The 13,412-nt window shown below is 36.7% G+C and overlaps 1 protein-coding gene across 1 annotated transcript; it reads left to right on the top strand.

Annotated features, from left to right (window-relative positions):
* Positions 1 to 2,958: 2,958 nt before the first annotated feature.
* On the top strand, positions 2,959 to 12,220 carry LOC144642471 (uncharacterized). Its single transcript, XM_078501430.1, has 7 exons — positions 2,959 to 3,091; positions 7,115 to 7,365; positions 7,909 to 8,023; positions 8,706 to 8,825; positions 9,758 to 9,821; positions 10,836 to 10,968; positions 11,235 to 12,220. The coding sequence occupies exons 1-7, from the start codon at positions 2,986 to 2,988 to the stop codon at positions 11,766 to 11,768; spliced, it is 1,323 nt and encodes a 440-aa protein (XP_078357556.1). The 5' UTR covers positions 2,959 to 2,985; the 3' UTR covers positions 11,769 to 12,220.
* Positions 12,221 to 13,412: the final 1,192 nt, after the last annotated feature.

The following is a 13,412-nucleotide window of genomic DNA, read 5'->3' as shown; positions in this document are numbered from 1 at the left end:
CCATCGTTTCAATTTCATCATTACACTGATGTGTTGTATATAGGACAAATTAAATGCATGTTTTGCGAAATGGGCCCTTCTCAAATTAATAATACTTTAATCACACACACACATAAATATAGTCGTTTGTGCTGTTTCAAGACTTATTCTCGGAATTTGACAGTATATTGCCTATGTCGCCTGGCTACACTTGACAACGAAAATACGGAGATTCTAGTTTTTGGTACCAATAGTACTTCAAGAATAATTTTCCACAATGAATGCCGATAAACCTGTAAGGAATAAGTGACACATATCGCGTCCAATTACTGGATATTTATATTTTTGGCAAAAAATGGATGAATTCATAATTTGACAGTTTTTTTCGGCTCGATAGGAGGCAATGCAAACGTGAATAGTTTTGGAAACTGAATTATTTTTTTCTTTCACAATATTTGTCATGCGTATCTTAGTTATAGCGACTGAAGAAAATTAAGCTTAAGGTACCTAGAGCATTTTATGTACATATGCTGATGGCATATCAATCAATAACCATCTATTAAAGAGGTCAAAGTCAAAGTTAAAGGAACATATAAAATTGTAAATATCAGTCAAAGTAATAATGTACTGAAAGGTTATCCGGTATTTACGCCTAATTGCAATACCGTTGTCATAGAAAAAAACAAAATGCACAATGCAATATGCTGTGTATATTCGTTAAATACCTATATATTGTTTATTTGTGTTTTTTTTTATTGATAGCTTGTATTATCAATCAATTGTGATTACGGATGGTTATAGGTGTGTCGCCTCTTTTTGATGGTTGATACGATGATGTGGATACGAACAGACTGATACTAGTCACTAGAGATAAGGCTTCATAAGTTATAAGTGAAATAGACTAACTTTATGAACCAATGGCAATAGGGAAAAGTGTAATAGGTATGATAAATTTTTAAAAGGGGGAAAACCGAGGAACAAAGTTTTTGTCGTAGTAGTGCTGTATGTATTACAATTTGTATATAATAAAAAAATAAAAGATCAATAAAAGAATGAAAAGACTAACTAATTCGCCTAAGTTAATTGTAAAAATACACTAAATTATAAAAATATCTAACTAAAAGCTTTCCTAAAAAGATATGTCTTAAGTTTTGCGCTTTAACTCTAAAATGTCATTGCACGATCGAATGTCTAAAGATAAGGCATTCCAGAGTTGTGGCGAGGCTACAGAACAAGCTCGAAATCCGTAGTTGCGCAAATTATAATTAACGTCATCCAAGCGATGGTTATTCCGGCAGTGGAACGAAGATTGCGTCTCGGGACATATCTCTTGATCATATCAGACAGATAAGTTGGGGCTAAGCCGATCTAATACTTGAATGTCATAAGAAGCATCCTAAAGATTATGAGCTTTTCTATAGTTTACAAAGTACCGGTGTAATATGTTCACATTTGCGCGTAAGTGTCACAATCCGGGCTGCTATATACATTCTAAACATGCTGTAACTTCTTTAAAGTTTGTTTAGGCAGGCCAAAGCGCTATTGGTTAGAAATAGAAATAGCGTTGAAAGGGTAGGGGTAGCGAATGCTTCCTGTCATTTTAACATATTCGCACAATTTCATTTTCTATTCATAAACTTAAATCGTCTTAACGACACTTGCTTAGACTACACGGGAACTCTGTTGTTATGTTCTTTACATTCCCATACAACCTAAACGCTATATATTTTATTTTTCGATTTTATCTTGTAGGAACTTATTCAAGATTTTATAGTTGGAAAAATTACGTTGAAGGATGGAGGTGCAAATCGTGTTATACGCGGTGTGAAAAATAGCCCTCGCCTATAGGTGGTTTTCACTGTCGCGCCTCGAAAAAATAAATCCAAAGCTATTGAGTTAAAAAATCAAGAATATTACATGTTGTAGAAATTTACTATAAAAAAAACTACTTGTCCAAGTCTCAGGTCTGTACGTTATTCCGTACTGGAGTTATCAGTCAAAATATTTCACGCAAATTTAGAGAGCACAGTATGGAATCTTCATTTTCGAGCCCAACTGCTTGGACTCCAACATGGCGGCCGGAAATCAATGAAAACATCTGGCATTAAATTCTGCTACAAAAAGAGTCAAACCACTCTCACGGACAAGTAAACATTCACAAAACCTCAACTGTCCAGTTTGTTTAAAATTGCAGGACGAGGCATTTTTTAAAGATGAGTCTTGCGATTCTGGGTTTTAGAATTTCGATGACGTCACGTGGAAACCAAGAATTGTTTTTTGTTTGTTTGTTTTTTGTGGTCTCAATTTTCTTGGACCTAGGAGATTTCGCTTTTCGCGCCGCCCTTATTACAGAAATCGTAAAGCAGTTAAATTTACGGAGAACGTGACACTACCATGTTTTTATTTTTCAAGTGACGCCAGGTGACTTCAAGTTGTGTTCAGTGAAAACGCTCCACGGTTTCAATCACCATGGTGATATCTTGTAAAGATCACAACATAGCGGCAAGACCGCAAAAACCCAGTAAAAAACCTCACGTAAATTTTTTATGTCACTACTGTGAACAGCAAAACATAACAACATAGAAAGAGCAAAATGACATATTTTGTCATGTCGCTAATGTGAAACAGGCTTAAATTTTCTTAAATAGAAACGGAATTTTTTTTATTATGTTCAGCACGCGTTTTAAACATTAATGTAAGGCTAAACTTTTTTACATTACAAAAATAAGTGCCCAAAAGCTCCCCTCGAATGAAGTGTTTAGTTAAATAAATATAACAGAGTATTTAAGCATGTCATAATGATATTGGCAATGACTTTCGAAATATTTAATTAAAAAACATTGTAGTTTAGGTTTGCAAAAAGTGTGACTTCATCGAGTCACATCACAAAGTGGGTTTGGCTTTTGTTCGTTGTATAAATTCTTAATGAGTTTTGAAGTTTGTTCGGCATAAATTACTAGCATATTTAAAAGAGACTCACAGAAAGAGAAGTTTGCGTTCATTTTTATGTTTTCCGGCAGTTACATGAGTTGTTTCGAGCTCTGTGCATCTTTTCTCGTCTTTCTTGTTCCGATATTGACGAGGCCTTCTTGGACAGGCGTATCAGCAGCGGGTAGGTTTATTTTTCTGTTTCTTTATACCGTTGGGTTTAAATACCAAATTTAACTCGATGCACTAATATGATATTTATATTTTTTGCTTAGGATATTGACATTTGTTCTTTAGTAAAACTGGGAATCTTTTTTCTGTAGATTAATTTACATTATTTCGAGTTCTAGCAAGGGTGTTCTATCACTTTCCACACAAGTCACAAGTTAAAGCATTTTGCTTGTTAATTTTGTTAATTATTGATAACCTTAAACGAAAGAACTAAGCCAAAGACTTTTTAAAGTCTCTGGCTTAACGTTTAAAAACGTTAGACTCCAGATCTTCACGTTTGTGATTCTTTGTATTAAAGGTGGTAGTTTGCTGAAACCACACGCACAGCGACTTCAAGATATACTTGTACTCGATTCTTAAGACTAAATTTGATCGCCATTTATAAGTTTATACGGAAGCCAGTATTTTAAGCAGTAAGTTCTGTGAAATTCAGGATATGTTCTTAAAATCGATAGGGTGAGAAATACATAAAGGATAAAGATCATAAAGTACAAAGAAGCTTTCCTGAAAATTAAGACATGTTTTTGTTAACGTACCAACGCCTTATCCGAGGGATATAATCTCTTATGATTATTATAGACCTCGAATTTGTAAGAGTTAAGAGGAGATTTCTAGAAGAATCCGACAACGTCCCGTAATGCTATGAAAAATTGTTCGCTTATCCTCTGCATGAAGGTAGTCCTTATTAAAACTAAAAACGTTATGTTGTTTTTTTCTTCAAATATTTTTATTTTTCTGAGAAAAACGAAATTTTCGATTTGACATCTAGACTCGTCTAAACTCGATTGAGAGGGTACAAATTGGGTTGAAAATTGACCATTTTCAATCGATTCGTATGTCAAAACCATCACGCGCAGAAAAAAATAAATACAACCGGTCTATTGCATGACTCTTCGTTGTCTAAATAAGCATAGTTTCAAGAGTTTTGGTTTAATCTAATTATTTTACGGTAAACAAAACCAGACTATTCTCACGCGAAATGAAAGTCGGTCGGTCAAAAGAATCGTAATTTTCACTATGTGCCATATCTCAGAATTCCTTGAGATAAATATATTTCAACTGTAGAAGGATGATACTTTCAAAATATTCAAAGTTTTGTCTGGGTAAATGATTAAGCACTTGTCAAAAAATTATTCAAAATCTTACAAAAACGACACAAAATCACGCAAGCTTTCGAATGCGTGACCAAAAGTATTACCACCGTATTTGTTCTTTAAATCAATTTAGTCGCAACACTAGCAATACCAAGGCATAAATCATAATAAATATGTTCACCTTTGCTTGATTATGATATCCTGTCCCATGCAATACGTTTTTTCCTGTCATTTCTTCAATGGCTTCCCGTTCAGTTCGCATGCCGCTTGTCGAATCCGTCTGCGGCTGGTGAATTTGAAGCAACCACCGATACGAGTTTAACCAAATATGTATCGTCATGATTAACGAGCCCTTTTTGTGTTACTTGATTAAGCCATATTTCAGGTTAAAGCCAGCAAAGCGCTTTCAATAAGCCACTTTGCAGCGCCCGTTGGCACCGTGTATTATTCGAAGTGAAGTATAAATAACTTAAGGGGGTGGGGTGGGGGTAGGGTCTTAAATTTTTAGCTGAACCGATGGTTTGAAAGCGTTTGGAGATGAATTGTCACAAACTGGTATTTACTACGTGATTTCCTCAAAATGAGAGAGAAAAAAAGAGACAATCACCATTTTTTTGGTTATTGTTGCTGTTTTTTAAAAAACGATCAAGGCGCTGTTTCTTTTTTTCAGCTAAGGCAACAGATGACACACTCGGTCCCGGTTCTGTCTCCTCTCGATACAAACAGAAAGTTTGGCGTTTGAAATGAAATAATTTTGAGTCGGATATTTCTTTGTAGAATGAAATAATTAGAAATGTCTACTGACCACTGTTCTGTAAGTAATCTAAAAGTAAACAACGTGAAGTCTCGCACACACAAGGTCAATTACCTTATTACATGAAATTTTCGCGACACGTTAATTTCGCGAATTTCGCGATTCCAAAAAAATCGCGAAATTAAAGTGACGCGAACAATAAGTGTCGCGAACATAACATGACGCGAAAATTAAGTGACTTACATTATGTCAATAATCAAAAAAGAATGAGTTTCGTACCACTGAAGAAAGGAATTTTCAATGTAAATGGATGTTGTCGTCAATTAACTCAAGAACAATAACTCACGTACAGGCATGAACTACTTGTAGACATTGTGAGAACTGCTCTGTGGTTGCTTTTGCCGAGATTTTGTCCCGCCCTTGCCTTTTTGTTATTTTTAACGTTATTGTTCCTTTGATGAAGTCGTTTTATTTAATTTAAGGGCATGTTTAATAATATTGCCATGGAAATGTAAATTGTGTCTTACTCAAAAACGCGAAATTAAAGTGATTTAAAATACAAAACTTTCACAAAATCGCGAAATTTAAGTGTCGCGAAATATGCGTACCTCGAAATCGCGAAATAAACGTGTCGCGAACATTTCATGTAATAAGATATTTTACTTTGTTGTTTTGGAGAATAACGAAGTACATAACTGAATTATATGAATATACATTTTGTTTTTTATAGAAGGAGCAACCAGCAATTAGTAGATTATAGACTACCACCAAACCGGAAACGAGAAGCAAACGACTTTTAGAAATTTAATAGATTACAACACTTTTTCCTGACAGCGGCTTTTTGTCAATACTTTTACGGTTTTTCTCTCTTTGATTTTGAGCGTAAGCAGAACTTATAAGTAAAGTAAATCACGTAGCAAATACGAGTTTGTGACAATTCATCCCCAAACGTTTTCAAACCATTGATTCATCTAAAAATTTAAGACCCTTCCCTCACCCCACCCCCTAAGTATAAAAAACTGTCACGCTTGTCTCGAAAGTATGCAAATTTATACTTCACTTCGAATAATAACGGTGCCAACAGGCACTGTAAAGTGGCTTATCGAAAACGCTTTGCCGGCTATAACCTGAAATATGGCTTAATCAAGTAACACAAAAGGGTTTGTTAATCATGACGATACATATTTGGTTAAACTCGTATCGGTGGTTGCTTCAAATTCACCAGTCGCAGACGGATTCCTGACAAGCGGCATGCGAACTGAACGGGAAGCCATTGAAGAAATGACAGGAAAAAACGTATTGCATGGGACAGGATATCATAATCAAGCAAAGGTGAACATATTTATTATGATTTATGCCTTGGTATTGCTAGTGTTGCGACTAAATTGATTTAAAGAACAAATACGGTGGTAATACTTTTGGTCACGCATTCGAAAGCTTGCGTGATTTTGTGTCGTTTTTGTACGATTTTGAATAATTTTTTGACAAGTGCTTAATCATTTACCCAGACAAAACTTTGAATATTTTGAAAGTATCATCCTTCTACAGTTGAAATATATTTATCTCAAGGAATTCTGAGATATGGCACATAGTGAAAATTACGATTCTTTTGACCGACCGACTTTCATTTCGCGTGAGAATAGTCTGGTTTTGTTTACCGTAAAATAATTAGATTAAACAAAAACTCTTGAAACTATGCTTATTTAGACAAGAAAGAGTCATGCAATAGACCGGTTGTATTTATTTTTTTCTGCGCGTGATGGTTTTGTCATACGAATCGATTGAAAATGGTCAATTTTCAACCCAATTTGTACCCTCTCAATCGAGTCTAGACGAGTCTAGATGTCAAATCGAAAATTTCGTTTTTCTCAGAAAAATAAAAATATTTGAAGAAAAAAACAACATAACGTTTTTAGTTTTAATAAGGACTACCTTCATGCAGAAGATGAGCGAAATCCCTGTATTTTAAGAATTGCCGCAAAAAAACAATTTTTGTTCGATTCTTCTACAAACTTACTCTTAAACATACAATATCTTATTTTATTTTAAATATTCAGGACTTTTGAAAGTTTATTTCTACAATTTAAACCTGAATCGCTGATAATCTTACTTGTTGTTTGTAATATAGAGCAATGCAAAGCAAAGACGATCGGAAAACCAATTACAAACAAGGCTCTTATAAATCACGTGATCAGAAACCCGAGTGCGACGTCTGCAAAAGTGTGTGAGTTACACTGCTTTATGGAATCCGAGTGTGAATCATACAACTTTGGTCCAAAGGAAGGTGGTGGGTACGTGTGTGAGCTGAGTGACTCTGATTCTATCAGAGATCCGCTGGATTGGATTACAAAACAAGGATTTGTTTACGCAGAAACTAAGGTATGATATGCAGCTTTGTTGTTAGGTCAGAAAGTCTTTAGCCTGCGAGAGCAGACGGATTTCCGCCATTTGTTTTACGTTGCCAAACACTGACTGCAGCAACAAGACTTTATTTGGTATAAAGCATATCCTTGCAATTTTAAGATTCTATTAGCTTGACCAATATTAGTTCGCTAAGGAGGTGGTGTGGCCCTGTGGTAAGGATGCTGGACTTGTAATCCGGAGGTCCCGGGTTAAAGTCCTCCTCCCTGTCACTAGATCGATTTGTCTTCGGTGGTCCTGAATTCTACTCCTTCACGCTTAGTCAATAGCCAATTGGTTAGCCTCCTGCCAGTTGGGATTTTTAACAAAGTTTCTGTTTCATTTACAAAATTTGTTTATTTATTTAAAGTGTCCTCAATTAGTACAGCAGTGCTAAATACATTGACACTTTTATTTATTGTCATAAACACAGATTGGAAGACGTAGACACGTTTTTATGTATAACCATTGGGCATAATTTGCACAATCTTTTTTTTTTGTCTTTTTTAATTTCATCGAAAGAATCCGTGCAGAGAACCTCAGTGTCCTGTTAATTTCCGCTGTCAATCAGACTTTGAACATGACACGCATCAGTGTGTGTGTGAAGCAGGATTCACTGGTAACAACTGTGAAGCAGGTTAGTCAAGTGTATGTTAAAAAGATACAGTTATCCTGGAACACATACGTCTACCAGATAAAGGTACACGAGTAATATGAGAAGAAGGGGGTTATCTCTTTTGTACTCATGTAGGTATGAATTTCTAGCCATTTTTATATCTTCATAGGGTTATAGATTTTGACGGTTTGTTCTTTAACAAGAGAAGATTAAAATAAAGATTTTTTTTTTTTACAAAAACTTGAAAAGTAACGACAAAAAGTGAGTAGATTTGATGAAATGTGATTAATGCCGCTTAAGAACGGAAAAAGGTTCCGGTTTTTACACTTGTTCTAAAACATCGGGTGTGACGTAGGTTGCAGATTTTAAAAGTCGTATAAAATGGGCTCCTGGTCATAGTTATTGAAGTATGCGCATTGACATAGGGTTCAGACTTAAAAAGACCAGGTCTGACACAGAGTACAGATAAAAGTCATACCTATATTTAAAATCTAATAGGAAATAAAGTAAGGACTTTTTTCAATTGTCCTCGACAGTTTGCTTCATTTTTATTTAAACAAAAAGTAGCTCTTCCTTACGATGGAATGACAACAAACTGCAATAATAAATTCATTATGTGTTAAAGTAGCTTCATGAAAAACTATTCCACAACCGATCACAGATCGCCGAATATTAGAATTGCGATTGACATGTCTCTTTTTAGACGTGGATGAATGTGCTATAGGTACTCATAACTGTTCAGCTGATGCATCATGTGTCAATACATTTGGATCTTTCACTTGCTGCAGCAAAACTACTGGAAACAGCAACACACCCATAACTAGTAAGTGAGGTGCAATTAAGACCTAAACGTCTCTTGAGCGTATGTTAACGAACGCTGTTCTTGTGTTTCTGCTAACAAAGCACAAACTATTTCTGGTTAATAGCCACTTCTACACACAACCTTCTATATTTGCGAAAATCTCTATGGTATTTAATCACTGAATAACTATCTAACATCTTATACATAAAATTATTATGAAAAAATAACTAAACGTGAAGCAACGTGGCAGCGAGGGGAATTGAAGGCAGGTCCCTCTGGATTACATGTCCAATGGCATACCGTAAAATTTCGGTTATAAGCCCCCCCCCCCCGCTTATAAGCCCCCCCGGTTATAGGCCCATCAACCTGGAAACAAAAAAAATACATCCGGTTATAAGCCCCCCCCCCCCCCCGGATATAAGCCCCTCTCTACCGGATGACAGTACTGAACAGGGCTAAATGTTGCTTTTTTTGTGCGTTTTTAACTTAAAAATGTATTTCGATCAACACTCCCGATGCTCGTTTCGAAACGTTTTTTTCCTTCCGCTTATAAGCCCATCCGAATATAAGCCCCTCCGCTTATAAGCCCACCCAAAAACCCTTATGAAGTTGTATAAGCCCAGGGCTTATAACCGGAATTCTACGGTATATCATATGATGCCATATATCACGACTAGATGCAGAGAAAAACGCTATAATCGAATGATAAAAAGCAATCACAAAATAAAGATTGTGATTTTAACATGGAATATTGATTCTAACGGTAGACAAACGGTACTGCCAGAATGATTCTTCCAGCTGCAAAAAGTTTCTTGAATTTCGAATAAATAAAAGGAACAAAATTACTGTTGGGAATTTGATGGGTCATTCACTGGCGCTACAGTAAAAAGGCATTAGTTTGTTGAATTCAGTTTATATTTCTTTTTTAACTTTTGAATTAATTATTTTGACAGGATATAAAGGATATGATGTAGGACAGCCAGCCTGCTCGTGTGCCGATGTCTTATTTAACACACCGTAAGGCGTTATATTTATGTCAAGTGATGCAACAACTAGAACTTATTGCCGGTTTTCACTGTCACGCCACAACAAAAAAAACTTAAAATTTTATAACGAGAATAGACAATCTACTTGTCCGAGTCTCAGGTTTTTGCGGTATCCCGTACTCAAAATGTTCCACACAAATGTGTAAAGCTCACTATGGAAACGCCACATTGGTGCCCCACAGAGGGGCAAGAATATGAAAACAGCAGAAATTCTCTTCTGCTATAAAAATTGATCAGCTCGCTTACATAAACACTTCATGAATACCTCAGCTGTTTAGATCGCTAAAAAATCACAGGATGAGTCACGACAGCCTTCTGGCGGTAACCTTGATGTCGCGCGGCGTGAAACTCTGAAATTCAAAATGTTCTACTTTAAAGACCAAGGATGCTACCGAGCTGAAACCTTCAACCAGATATCCATTTAGGACGTCTAATATTTAGTGAAAGATTAAAATTTAGGGGCCTCGTAATTTTAGATTTAATAATTTTCATGACGTCGTCTGAAAACAAAGAATACACTAACAAAGAACTGCATCAGCGTTTAATGACGCAATATTATTGTAAATCAGTTTAACAAAAATGACTTCAAATACGCACATCGAGGAAAGAAGAATTCATCACCTCCTAATTATAGACGGAAAATAGGTTAATTGCAACCTGAGCCTAAGGCCGTTTAGTTTCCATTCCCATTTTGTTATATATCGGGACTATGTACACAAATACTATGACTGAGTCAGATGTATGATCAGAGAACGAAAGTCGGAAAGGAGGTGCAAACATTTTATACAACTTAATAACACCATCTTAGGCCAAGTACAAAAAACAAAAATAAACCCATACTCGTTTTGATTGTTTTACTTGTATGTTGCATGGATTCCTCTTCCACCGATTAAAGCCCTGTATAAACCTTTTGCACTGTGTTTTTTTACTTTGTTCTACTTCATGGCGCCAAATTGATATTGATTTCTTTTTCTGCATGCTGCAGTGAATCTACTAGCGGACCTTACTATCTCAGAACCGAGGAGGGGGAAGTAGCTCACACCTATTGCCACATGGAGGACATAGCTGGATGCGGTGGAGGAGGCTGGACTCTAGTTATGAAGATTGACGGGAAAAAGGTTGATGAGGCAAAAATATCTCACTACTTACTTTTTTTATCTAATAAGAAAAATATTTGATGTAAGACCATATAAGGAGCTATTTCACGATGTTCAGTCCTTTTTGTGAACTTCAAAGATAATCACAAAGAAACCCTTAAAGGTAAAAACAAGAAAACAAACAAATAAGGAACAGAAATAACTCGTGCCTTAGATTCTGAGCACACTTGCTTGCTCTATACAAAATAACAGTATTTTTAACATAGATTTTTAATTTTTCCTCTTAGACCACATTCTCATATCACGCAAACTTTTGGAGCAATAAAATAGCTTACAGTCAAACGTCTGGCAAAACAGGGCTTGATCTTGAGGAAACAAAGATGCCAAGCTATTGGTGTAGCCCCTTTACCAAAATGTGCCTTGGAATGAGGGTGGGTGATGAGACAAAATGGGTGCTTGTTAATCAGCAAGCAGTCTCGTTGCACTCACTACTGGCAAGCATCACGTACCAAGAAACAAACATCGGCAGAGAGAAGTGGAGATCTCTTTTGTATGGATCTTCCCTTCAGTTAAAGTGCAAGATGGAGGGATTTAATGTGGTATCGCCAACTGGCACTAACGACCCTGCTATTACCAGAATTGGAATTATTAGCGACAACAACAACGATTGCAGTTCTTGCAATTCAAGAATTGGGTTCGGTTCTGCTGGCTCCAGAGGTGAGCAAAATAATTACAACTCTTGTGGAAATGAGGCATCGGCGTATAACCCAGACAATGGAGCGCAGCACATCGAAGCAAACTGCTACATTCTTGTGCAATAATTTTGACCGTGCAGCTATATGATGAAGTACATTTTGCAGTAAATCTTGACCTGCACAAATGCACTGAAAGGTTATCGGGTATATATATTTTATGAATACTGCGGTATGTGCCGGGAGGGCTGTATAGGGAAAAACTGTGCCGAGGTCTTGAGTATACTTGTTATAAATACATCAGAACTCTGTTGTTACGTTTGATACATTCCTATGCAAACTCTAATATTTACGCTTTTTCACATTGTCATGTAACGACGTTTGCCCAATGAGCTTGGGATTCCTGTGGTTGTTATGCACAAAGCAAACGGTTAATCCTATCACTTAGACTTCACTAGTTTGCATAGAACTTAATAAAGATGTAAGTAGCGGCAGAATACAGTATAATTATAACACATAATATTGTTGTTATTGCAAATTGAAATAAAGGTGATCTTCACATAAAACCAGCTGTCAACAGCTATGCCACTAAAATACTATGAATAAACCCAAGAATGGAATTTGAACATAACCTTCTTTTGAGAAATTGAAAAAGTTCCAACCAGTGGCTGGGGTCTTATCAGTTTGCTATCTACTTTAGTATTGCCGAGGAGCCGTTAAGTCAGGCTGGGATTTTTGTGTTTAAAATCAACCTTAGCCGGTCATTGTCGTTATCTTCCGTAGAAAACGGCATACCACTATAAGAAAATTACAGATTGAAAACTTAAGAAGTGTTATGAAACACTGCACCTGCAAATGTATGAAATTCAGACAGGCAGAGTGACAGACAGAAGAGCAGATAGTGACGGACAATGACCTGCAGCGTAACTGACAGAGTAACAGGCAGTACGACAGGCAGAATGACAGGCAAAGTAGCAGTGCGAGTGACACGAAGATTAATGAACGACATACAGAGTGATAAACGGCGTGACAGACAGAGTGACAGACAAAGTAGCTAATTATAGCTGACAGAGTGACACGCTCAGTAACAGATAGAGTGACACAAAGAGTGACGAACGAACAGAGTGGCAGACAAGATAGCCGACAGAGTGATAGGCAGAGGAAGGGACAAAGTGACAAAGAGAGTGAAAGACAGAGTGTTAGGCAGAGTTGCATGCGGAGAGATAGGCAGTGACAGGCAAAATTACACACAGACAAGTGGATTTAGTGGCAGAGAAAGTGACAGAAAGAATGACAGGCAGAGGGAGAAGCAGAGTGACATTTCTTTCCCTTTATCCCCGTTCAATTTTGTTTGAGAGGGCTGCCAAACCGTTTAGCATGGCAAACAAACAAGATGAAATGGTGCTGAGGAAACAGAGTGCTGCTATTACTGTCAACTTTGACATCAGTAACGCGTAAGGGCATGTGGATGCCAAACGACTTTGAGGATTTTGTGCTGTACTGTTTGAATTATATCTAAAAGCAATAGAGGCAATACATTGTGAGGCGACTTTCGGTGAAGTATAATCCTTATTTTCAGCGTCTCTCTAGTCACGATAGTCCCAGTTCCTTTTCCGGGGCCACGTTTCCCCATCAACTGGCGCGCATGCTGCCCGTCAGATGCAATCTCATTGAGAAGGAGGAACGTTTGGAGATGTTTTGTACGCACTGGCTTGCTGTCCCTTACCAAACACAACACTATTTGTAATATGTTTTTTAACTGTTTTTAAAAAC

Source organism: Oculina patagonica, chromosome 2 (assembly GCF_052425735.1).
Source record: "Oculina patagonica isolate OP01 chromosome 2, crgOcupat, whole genome shotgun sequence".
Classification (NCBI taxonomy): Eukaryota; Metazoa; Cnidaria; class Anthozoa; order Scleractinia; family Oculinidae; genus Oculina; species Oculina patagonica.
This window is presented reverse-complemented; position numbering and strand designations above follow the sequence as displayed.

Coding starts and splice junctions, on each gene's coding strand:
- LOC144642471 (XM_078501430.1), top strand. CDS start 2,986: ATGTTTTCCGGCAGTTACATGAGTTGTTTCGAGCTCTGTGCATCTTTT. Junction 8,024..8,705: donor TGGTAACAACTGTGAAGCAG/GTTAGTCAAGTG, acceptor GTCTCTTTTTAG/ACGTGGATGAATGTGCTATA. Junction 8,826..9,757: donor CAGCAACACACCCATAACTA/GTAAGTGAGGTG, acceptor TTATTTTGACAG/GATATAAAGGATATGATGTA.